Here is an 11,628-nt window from a genome sequence, read left to right as displayed (position 1 = left end):
AAGAGATGTATGGTTTAAACCAATCACTTAACTTACTAAATAGTTCCTTCTCAAAAAAAAAAAAAAAAAAAAAAACAAATACTTACTAAATAGTTAGTTGACATTGTGAATAGGGTAAGAGTTGGGTCTAAGTTTTTGTGCACTAGACTCATTAAAATTTAGACAAATTCAATGTTTTTGTATACTAAAAACTCATTAAAATATGAACACGTGACATTTATTTGACACTTATCTAAATTACAATAAATTTTTTATTTTTAATAAAAAAATCCCAATAAATTCAATATACAACAACAAACCCAAATCGGTTTTGACTAACTAGACGTACACGTGTGTATATATATATATATATATATATATATTTTGATGACGTACACGTATATAATTTTATCAATTAATTGCCACGTAATATTAACTTGGAGGAGACTCGAGAACACTCATCTTATTTTCAATATCACCGCATAATACCGCACTTGAGTGACAAAATCCCACTCATATACTACGACGACAACAGTATATAACAACCATAAACATAGCCAAATCAAGACCCTCCTCTCCTCCGGAAAACTCCCAGTTTAGTTTTCTCTTTAGTTCGGCCTGTTTTTCAGAGTAGAAAGCTTGGTCTTTGTATCTGTGTTATTGTTAACTAAGCAGAAATGAGCTACCCTGCTCCAGGTATGCTCTTTATTCTTTTCCTTAACTCTAGTTAATCTTTTCTCCTAATTTTGTTAACCAGTTTGTACCACCTTCTTTAATTTGTTCATTAGTATTTACTTATTTTCTGTTTTCGTTCTTTTATACCAAAACAAAAGTGTCTATAGCAAAACAAATCAAAATTTGATGCAGACGCGTTCAACGCCTGCTGGGCTTGCTGGCCGTTGGGCCTCTTTTTATTTTATTTTATTTCTTTTACATCTATGTGTAGTTGTGTAAATCATTTCCATTTTTTTTTAATATTTATTTGTTGCGATAGTGTTTTTGTTAGCAATGTAACAGATTCTTATAATATTTTCATAATTGATGAGGTATCAATTTTTTATAAGACAAAATAAAATAATAAACCATCAATCGAAACCAACCACAATTAAAAATAAAGCTCATGTGAAAATGTTATAACAATTTTTGTTGTTTTCATAATATTTTTACAATTTCTAAATGGTCAGTTGCTTATAGATAAATATATATATATATATATATATATAAAATATCATACAAGGACCTACTACAACTTAAAATAAAGTTATTGTTAAAATGTGATATTTTGTTATTGTCATAATATTTTTGCAACTGTTAAGGTGATTATGCAAAATGGCATAAAAGCCAAATTTTGCCCAACCAATTCCAAAAGTCACCTACATCAGCTTATGCATCTATTGTTCAAAATGCATTTTAGCTATAGTACTTATTCAAATATAAACAAGCATTGTTGTTGTGCATTGTAGTTTTTATTAGTTCTTTGCATTTCTCAATGATGAAAAAAGAGAATGGAGGTTGGTTTTGTTGTTGTCACAACCTTTCTGTAACTGCTGAGGTGTGAGTAGCTTATAGATCAAAATAAAATAAAAGAAAACAATAAAATATCATACCATGAGCCATTGCAACTTAACATATTGTGAAAATGTGACATTTTATTATCACAATATTTTCACAACTGCGAAGAATCAAGTTTTTACAGGTCAAAATAAAATATAAAAAAATTATTAGACTAGGGCTTATCACAACTAAAAATAAATGTATTGTGAAAATGACGTGAGATTTTGTTATCAAAATTTTTTCGCAACTACTCAGGTATAAGTTTCTTATAGGTCAAAATAAAATAGTAAATTACCGAGCAAGACTCCCACAACTAAAAATAAAGTTATTGTGAAAATATTTTGACATTTTGTTTTGCACCTAAACTTTTTGGTTTGATCAATTTTGGTGAGCTAAAATTCACTATTTCATGCACAATTTTCTTAGGTTGTCTTTTATCTTTTTTATTTTTTATTTTTACACACCGACATAGTTTTACTAAAAAAAATCCACTTTATTCCTTTGGGTTAGTAAACAATTTATTCCGTAGTGGAAGAAGATGACGACAAGGGGAGGGAAGTGGTGTCCATATCCTGTGGGTTTTGGTTCGACGTGATGGGTCTACTAGTGGCAGCGATGGTGGAGGGTTTTTTTTTGTTTTGTTTTTGTTTTTTTTTTTTTTTTTTTTTTTTTTTTTTTTTTTTTTTTTTTTTTTCGGCTGTGGTTGTGGGTGGATGTGGAGGTTTCTTTCTGCTGTGTTATATATTTTTTTTCCTTTTTTTTTTTTTGTTAGTGGTGGTTGTGGCATAGGTGGTGGGTTTTTGGTGGGTGGGTGGGTGGTTGGTAGTGTGGTGCTGGCGGTGCTGTGAGAAAGAGAGACAGAGGAGAGAGGAAAAATAAAAAATTATTGAAAAATAATAATGAAACATTATTTAAATGATTTTTTTTTTAAAAAAATAGAAGTTTTGATATAGATTGTATTGTAAAGTAGTGTTTTATATGTTATAAAATTAAGTTCTGAGATGGTAAATGCTAAATATTTTAGAATAGTTGATGGGGATGCTCCTAGTTGGTAAAGTTTAGCTTAGTGTAATTACCAGTTATCTAATTTTTTATTTATTTATTTTGCTTAGTTTTTGGGATTTGCAATAGGGACTGCCTTTAGTTTTCTTTGAAACTATATATATATATATATATATATATATATTTCTTTTGACACAATATGCTCATAATCGAAGATGGTCTTTTGTATAATAATTTGATTTTAGTTTTGAAAAATAAATTCTGCACTTTTGGGTTTTTAATTTTTGCTTCTTTGGAATATAATAAAACCAGTTCATGCCTTTACCTTTTCTCTTTTAAATTTTAATCAATTTATATATTTTATTTGCCCCCATAATCGGTGGGGTTGATGAGTTAATAATCTTCCCAATCCATCCCAGGTTATAATCAAGGACCCCCACCATATCAAGGACAGCCACAATATCAAACACCCCCACCTCCAGTGACGGCACCGCCATATCAAAGACCCGAGGAAACTGGTTTCCTTGAGGGATGGTAAATATATTTCTCTACTCTATCCTGTGTCTGAATTATATATTTCTCTCTCTCTTAGAAAGTATAATTTTACATAATCATTTTTATGTGACAAAAATTTCGTTCTTTATTATGTCTGATGGGGTTTGGTTAAATGTTTTGTTACAGTCTAGCGGCTTTATGTTGCTGTTTCCTTTTTGAAGAGTGTTGCAGCGACGACCCTGCACCACCTCCTCCTCCAATTAATAATAATTATTATCAGGAGCAGAGCTTTAATGTTGAGCAGAACTTTTAGGGGCCGGTCCAGTACTAAAAAAAAGTACAACATGACCAATTGCGGCACAAGTTGTCTTTTTTTTTTGGCACTAGACTTTTTCAATTGTAGTGTAATGCTTGAGCGTGTTCTTATTGGATCACCATGCGTGCTTATGTTTTCAATTTTTTTTCTTTGGTGAGCAAAACTTATGCTTTTACGTTTTAGTTAGTTCTTGTCTATCTTCATCATTGTGGTGGAGTACTTCTCAGACTGTATTCATCAATTTTAGCTTTTATCTGGATTGTTGGGTTGCTATTTTTTCTGACTTTTTTTAATTTTTATTTTTTGGGGTTGTGGATGAAGGAACGACTCCAATTCTGTTTCGCACAGATCTCGTGAATCGCTAGTAGTAACAAACTTTCATAATCAATCGGTTTGACTAACTGTGTGTTTGGGATGTGTTGGATTTTTTGGCTTATTTTTACTTTTGGTTTATTTTTTGCTATTATTTATGGGTTTCATTGTAATTTTTGGTACTATTAATGAGTTTTATACGAACTTTTATTTTTATCTACAATATTTTTAGCAAAAAGTTATCAATTTCAGCTAAATAAGTTGTTTTCAAACGGACACTGTGTGCCTTTAGTAGATATGTACTTCAAGAAATAAATAAAAGAGGTTTTAAAAAATGTACATGAAAACTAAAAGCTAAAAGCTGAGGAAATAAACTTAAACTAAATGCTTTGGGAACGGGCTATTTAGCTTAAATCGAAATTTTTTTATTAAAAGTATTGGACATATGTGGTTTAATATTAGGAATATATGTCAATATTTTATGTAATTGACTTTTAATTCTTTGACAAAATGCACTTCACTTGTAATTGGGTAGATCTAGGATGCGTTTAATATTTCAAGGAACAAGGTTCCAAGTTCTAGTGTTAAAGTTATGCAAGTCTGTTCAAGAAACAAGTGAAGAAATGCTGGATTTTAAAGTTCAACAGTTAGTTTCTATCGAGGTTTAAAAGTTATTTTAGCCCGTAGCTCGACAGTTAGCTCGATAGATACCCTATCTGTCGAGGTTTATGAAATTTAGTTTTTCAGAACTAATTTCAATCCAATCTGTGTGTATATGTTTAGGCTTTTTTTTCTCATAATCCTAAATATATATAAAGATTATTTTAAGGATCGTCAAAAGTTGCACAAGTGTGAAATAAAGTTTTGTTAATACAAATTGTGACCGGAGACAGAATTTGCCCTAGTTCATCTTTCTTTTGAAGAAGCCACTGTATTTGTAAACCGTAGGGTTTTGTAACCAAGGAACTTCTTGATCTTCATTGTGTGATGAACTGAAGAATTTTACAGCCAACATCTTTCTTAAATTGGTGAGTAAGTCGCGTACTGGGATTCGCTCATTGAATTGGTTAGTCACGTACTGGGAGCTGTGCATTGAAAAGGAGAGATTGGATATTGGGGTAAGGGTTTAACTATAAGTTGGTATAAGGTATTGAGATTCCTTTACTTGTAACTGCTTGTTGTGATAATAATAGATTTTTGGGAGCAGTGACCTTAAAATCATTCGATAGGGTTTTTGTTGTGTAGGTTTTCTCCATTCGTAAACAAATCTCTGTGTCAATTTAATTCCCGTTGCATTTAATTTAATTGGTGATTTGTTTGTGCTATCAGTATTGCATGTTAATTGAATTAATTAATTAACTTGGTTAATTAATTTGTTAATTATTCATAAGGGGTCAATACGTTTTTAGCTTATCAAAAAATATTGTAGGTAAAGCTAAAAACTAGCTGAAATAGTATAGTGGTACCATGAATAATACTAAAAAATAAAAAAGTATAATAGGACCTATCAATGCAAAAATAAGCTAAATCGTAAAAGAAGTTGCATTTTCTCAGCATATTCCAAACGCAACCTTAAGTTGCAAGCATCCACTATGATTTGTAGTGTGGAACACAACACAAGTAATTAACTCATTTTTTTTTTTTAGTTTTTTTTTTAATTTTTTTTAATCTTTTATTTTCTAAATACAAGATAGAAATTCTACTATAACATAATTTAAGTGTATATGTGTATGAAGTTCATTTTTAGAAACTTGAATTTTGGTCTTTTTTCCCCACACTCTACAAGTACTTAATACTTGTGGAGTAATCATTGCGTCACGGGTATGCGATAATTGTTAGTAGTTTTTAACGTAATTGGATTTGTGTTAAAATGGTTGGAAACATCTATTTTGGTATGACTAATAAGCTCATAGTGTTAATTATCTATAATCTCTAATTACCCAATTTATTTTTTGTGTCAAGACAAGTTGATTTATTTTGATTGTATTAACTTATTTAATCTATACAAATAAATGTCTTTTTTGTTCATTATAAGTCTAAATTTTAAATATAAATTAAAAAAATTAAATGAATTTGAACGGTGAATCAATAGTTTTTTATATGATGCCCTGTCCCTTTTACTCAAAATGAAAAATAGTTACACTTTTTTGGGTTCAAATAAAAACGTTTATATAATATATTATTTGTGTAGGGGCTGTTTTTGGGGCTCTGGCCCAACAGGCGGGCGATTCTGGCCCAAAAAGTCCCTCAACAATGAATTTGTAGAGAGTAGGTTACAGAACTAGGTCTTGACAGCGTGAACGTAGTTACGAACAAGCCATGCAACCAGTTGGACGTGGGGATATTCCTCTAAGCTTTTGGGATAACAGTCCGTGGGGCTGTATCTTCTGCTTTTTTTCCTCCAACTCCTTTCTCTTTTTCTCTGTTTTTCTTCCTCTTGCTTGCCATCCTCTGACCATGGGGATTTCCTTATCTTATATAGCATCCTTTCTACGATAATGACCCTACACTTGTTAATCATCTGGGCCTCTACTTGAGTGCCTGTCCCATAGGACATCCTCCTTCTTTTCTGTGAGTTGCACTGGCCAAGATAATCCTGTTCTCTTGTCCTTTCCACATTAATGTGGCTGGAAAAGTTGCTCCTTGGCATTTAATGCGGCAGTTGTGGTTGCCCCCCCCCCCTGGAACGTCATGCACTCTTCCTTGATATTGGTTGGCCTTGCGCCATGTAAAGGGAGGGAATCGAACTCCCATTTGGTGCGTCCGAGGAGGTACTCCTCCTCGGATGCCCCTGAGCAAGCCCGGCCCAACATGATTGGGCTGGGGGGGTCCTCCGCCCGTGTCTTCACTTCTTATTGTGGTTGGGCCTAGTACAGGTACTATGGCCCAACGTTGACTGGCGAACTTTACCCCCACAATTTGTATTTTAATTGATATTATGAAATATAATTTTTATAAGATCTATTTTTTATAATTATTATAATTTATGTTCCTGTGCATGTTGTTCATAATAATTTTTATGTCATATTAATTAAACAAGTTGAGATCAATCGAGAATTTATTAGGTCCACCATGAGAACTATTGAAGTGGTTTTCCTTATCTTTTTAACCATTAAAAAGCTGTCATTATGCAAATGTGACATTGTCCAGTAATTTTTTATTTTTGTATTGATTAGGAATTTGACTCACACATTTGTATAAATGACATTATTTCATTGGTTAAGAGAATCATTTTAACAGTTCTCCAAGAGGACTTATTAATTTATCGAGATTAGTTATGTTGTATCAATTGGTACACAAATATTATGCAAAATATTATATAAATAGTGCTCGAGTTGATTTGTGTAGTTAATAGATCCTACCCAAACATGATTCATCAACATAAATTATTTAATTTTTTCAATTTACCATTTTTTTTATTTGAATAAATGTAGAGTTGTAACTTTTAATAAAATATTTTTCACAACGTATTGAAGTGATAAGTTTTAAGTAATGAAAATAAAAGTAATGTCAATAATAAATGTATGTGAAAAAAATTATTCATCAATCACAACTTATTAAAAAAGTTTTTGGAATAAGTTGTATTCATTACAAAAAATAATTAAAATTTCTTCCTTTTTTCAAAATTTTTTTTTTTTTGGTATGGAAACTAATTATACAAATATATATATATATATATATATTAAAATGTGTAATATCTTATTTTCTTCTTTTATACTATAATGTTGAATTTTATTAATTAAATTTAGAGTGGATTTAATGGAATCATGAGTCATGACATTGACGAGAAAGGTCACAATGGTCAATTTAGGCTGCAAACCCGAGAACTACAAATTATTGCAAGAGACTGACCAGTAGGTTTTTTTAAAAAACCATGGGGTCCACCTCATGGAAATGGTGGCAGAGGGTACTAGGGGTGGCAATTCGTGTTCGCATGTCGGGTTAGTGTCGTGTCAAGTCATGAGTATTATATTATATGGGTCAATCCTAACCTGACATATTTATTAAATGGGTCAAGATACTTCAATCCTAACACAACCCATTTATTAAACGGGTCAGTCATGTTGACTCGTTTATTAGATTTTATCAAAACGAAAATAATAATAATAATCTTAGTATTAAACAAATTGATATGAATTATGAAAACCCGAACAAATAAATATTTTTATATAAAAATTAAAAACTAATAACTACATTACAAATAATAATTCAAAACTAAAATATATCTCAATATCACATATAATCAATCATAATATGTCAAATAAAATAAACCACAAAAATTAAGAAGTTTATATACGTAGGGTTTGAAAGGTATATTGGTAAAATGTCATTTAATTAAACAGGTCAAATAGGTCAAATGGGTTCCATGTGATGGACACTAACCTAACCCATTTATTAAACGGGTCAGTCATGTCAAGCCGAATATGACACGAACCCATTAAGTCTCAACTTATAACCTACTAATTTCGTATCGTGTCATGTCGGGTTCGCAGGTCATGTCTAATTTTACCACCCCTAGATAGTACAGGGACTTGGGAACTTTAGCCAAAATAATTTGAAATTTGCCCAATAATTAGTTAGATCCATTAGAGCGTGCATACTTGAAAATGCCTATACTATTTTACCATCTCAAAAACTACTTTATCAATTATACCATATCATTTTACAATATTCCCAACATCCCAACTTTTATTTTCTCATTCTACTTATTAAAATACTATATATTACTCATTAAAATAATATAATATATTCCAATACAACTCTCCCTCTCTCTCATTAAAAAAAAAAACTCCCTCTTTCTTCTCCCCCATCTGTTTGTTTCTATTCATTAGTGTCTCTTTCTTTGAACCACCATCCACCCGAAGCCAAATACCTCATCAACTAGCCACCAGCAACCAACAATCAGCAACTAGCCACCACCCAAACCTAACTAGCCACTACCATCAGCCACAAAAAGCAGTCACCACCACCATGCCACACACCAATCACCAACCACCAAAAGCCATTAAATCAAAAAACCAACAAACCTCGATGAAAAGAAATTAAATCCATTGAATCAGAAAACCAATAAACCCAGATCAAAACTCCATTGTCGTTGTCTCCACGCCTCACCATCGTCGTCTCCATGCCTCCATGCATCCACACATACCTAGATCAACCCACAACCCGGATCACAACCCATAACCCAAACCAAGCAAACCCACACAAACCTAGACCAACCCATACCATAAACTCAGATTAACCCACCATCATGACCTCCTCACATCGCCGCCATTGATCATCGACCTAGACCCACACTGCCACCATCGAGGCCATGCCACACGCCACGTGCCGGTCTCGCCACGCCGTGACCATATCGTTACCATGCCGAATCCAACCCAACTTCGGTGGCATGCATTAAACGAGAGAGAGAGAGAGAGAGAGAGAGAGAGAGAACTGAGGATGAAAGAAAGAGAGAATTGGAGAAAAAAGAAAGAAAGAACAAAATAGCTGAGTGGGAGAAAGAGAGAGAGAGAAAAAATAATAATTATACAAGCCTGCTATAGTACCATCCTACATATAAGATGGTACTGTAGCAGTATTGTAAAAAAGTTTACAAGTTTAGATGGCCGCATGGAGTGGGTTTTTTGTGCATTGATGGTAAAATACACTAACATATGTCATATACAATTGCCAATGGGAATGCTCTTATAGTATAAGTTATCCGTTGAAATTTGAATGGATTTATGGTGACATGGAGCGTGTCATGCTAGTAACTAGGGTACTGCGCTTAGTGCAATTACATTGAAAGTTGGTTTTTTTCAATTTTCAATTTCAGCCATTAAAAAGGTTGTTGCATCATTTGATCTCAATCCTTTCTTGTCATGTAAATATGTACTTTAGGCATCATGCATGTAAGAGAGAAAAATTTAAAAAGTAAACAGCAAAAAAGGTTTTAAAGAATTTATGATCCAAGGTCTACAATTAAAAGAAAATTTTTTAGCTTTCAATCTCAATCTTGAAAAAGTAATTGTTCCATGTAATAACAACGTTAACTTGAGCTTTATTCGATTCAAGCTTTATATGGGCTCAAGTTTTTGTGAGAGGAATTTGTAATTAAACTTGATGAAATTGGATTAAATTACAACAAAAAAAAAAAAAAAAAAAAAAAAGAGAAGAAGAAATGAATAGGAATAACAACCTATTTCAGTTTAACTTGTCTTTACCTATTCTTGAAATTAACCTAACTCAACCAAGTTGAACCTGAACTCAACCTGCTCACCAAGCATCTGTCATAAATTATAAATTATATTTTTTTTATTGGCTCATTTTCAATGTATATATACTAAAATTATATTAGACTTTCTGCATTGTTGGTGAAAATTTGTGCATTTCTCAAATATAAATCTTTTACTTTTAGGCTTATTTGTTTATGCATAACTTTTTAAAATCTCAATTATTTAAAGTACAATTATACTTAACTAGCTATTAGCAAGTAAATAAGCTTTCAACCAAAAACTAATCCAAATTCATAATTATTTTTATTGGTAAATTAACTTTATTTCATGTTTTATGTATAACAAGTATGTGCCTTTTCTTTTCTTCTTTTGTGAAATTGTTGGACAAGTATATTATTATTATTATTATTAATAACTGTTAGGACATATGTGATTCACTTGTTAGGAACATATGTCACTATTTTATGTAATTGGCTAATCCTTTGACAAAACGCACTTTACTTGTATTTGGGTAGAACCAAGATGTGTTTAATACTTCAAAAAACTTTGTTTTAAGATCATGTGTTGAAGCCATGCAAGTTTGTCCAAGATTCAAGTCTGAAAATTGTCTGTAATTAAAGCTCGATAGCTAGCCATCTATTGAGCTTGAAGAGTTGTTCCAGCCCTGTGGCTCAACAGTAGCTCGATCAATAGGGTATCTGTCGAGGTTTATGAAAAACAGAATTTCAGATCTACTTTGACTCTAATTCGTGATTATGTGTTTGAGTTTTCTTTTCTCACAACCCTAGATATATAAAAAGATTATTTTAAGAGCCGTTAAAGGGGACACAAGTTGCACAAGTGTTAAGAAAAAGTTTGTTCAAGCAAATTGTGACCGGAGATAGAGTTTGCCCTAGTTCATCGTTCTTGTGAAGAAGTTGCTGTGTTTGTACACTGTAGGGTTTTATGACTAAGCATCTTCTTGATCTTCATCGTCCGGATGAACTAAAGAACTTTGCAATTAACAACCTTTTCTAGTTGGTGATTGAAGTCGTATACTGGGATCCGCGCAATTAGTTAGTCATGTACTGGGAGCCGTGCGTTACAAGGAGAGATTGTCATTACAGAACAAATCCAATTGGGTATTGAGGTAAGGGTTCAACTGTAGGTTGGTATAAGGTATTAGGATTCCTTTACTTGTAACCACTTGTTTTGATAATAGTGGATTTTTGGTAGTGGTGACCTTAAAATCACTCGGTGGGGTTTTTGCCGTGTTGGTTTTCCCTATTCGTAAACAAATCACTATGTCAATTTATTTTCCACTGCACTTTAGTTAATTGGTGATTTGTTTTTGCTACCATGTATTTGCATGTTAATTTGATTAATTAATAAACTTGACTAACTAATCAATTAATTCATCACAAGGGGTCAATTCATTTTTAGCCTATCAATAACCAAACTATAAGCCTAAGAGTTTATGTTTTATTCAAAAATTATTTTCAAATGTTTCGTTTATTCTTTTATTTGTCCTAAAAGAAATACGAAAGAAAGAGGTTAGAAAGTATTTTAAAACCCTTTCTTTTTTTGTACATTAAGAAAATAGGGTCATACTAGTGTAAGTGTCACAAAACCAACGTGACATTTAAATACCACTAATGCTCGCCATGTGATTGGCTAAGAATGAGTGTTGTCTAGTATAGGCCTATTATAACGATCCAAGGAAAAACGTTAGCCACATCTATACTATACCAATCACAATTAAAGCTTCTTGTA

The 11,628-nt window shown here is 32.0% G+C and overlaps 1 protein-coding gene across 1 annotated transcript; it reads left to right on the top strand.

The window, feature by feature from the left end:
• Positions 1–467: 467 nt before the first annotated feature.
• On the top strand, positions 468–3,626 carry LOC126705938 (protein CYSTEINE-RICH TRANSMEMBRANE MODULE 11-like). Its single transcript, XM_050405176.1, has 3 exons — positions 468–675; positions 2,955–3,069; positions 3,217–3,626. The coding sequence occupies exons 1-3, from the start codon at positions 657–659 to the stop codon at positions 3,341–3,343; spliced, it is 261 nt and encodes an 86-aa protein (XP_050261133.1). The 5' UTR covers positions 468–656; the 3' UTR covers positions 3,344–3,626.
• Positions 3,627–11,628: the final 8,002 nt, after the last annotated feature.

This window comes from Quercus robur, chromosome 11, assembly GCF_932294415.1.
Source record: "Quercus robur chromosome 11, dhQueRobu3.1, whole genome shotgun sequence".
In the NCBI taxonomy this organism is placed as follows: Eukaryota; Viridiplantae; Streptophyta; class Magnoliopsida; order Fagales; family Fagaceae; genus Quercus; species Quercus robur.
The sequence above is the reverse complement of the archived record's forward strand: the minus strand, read 5'-3'. Positions and strand labels throughout refer to the sequence as shown.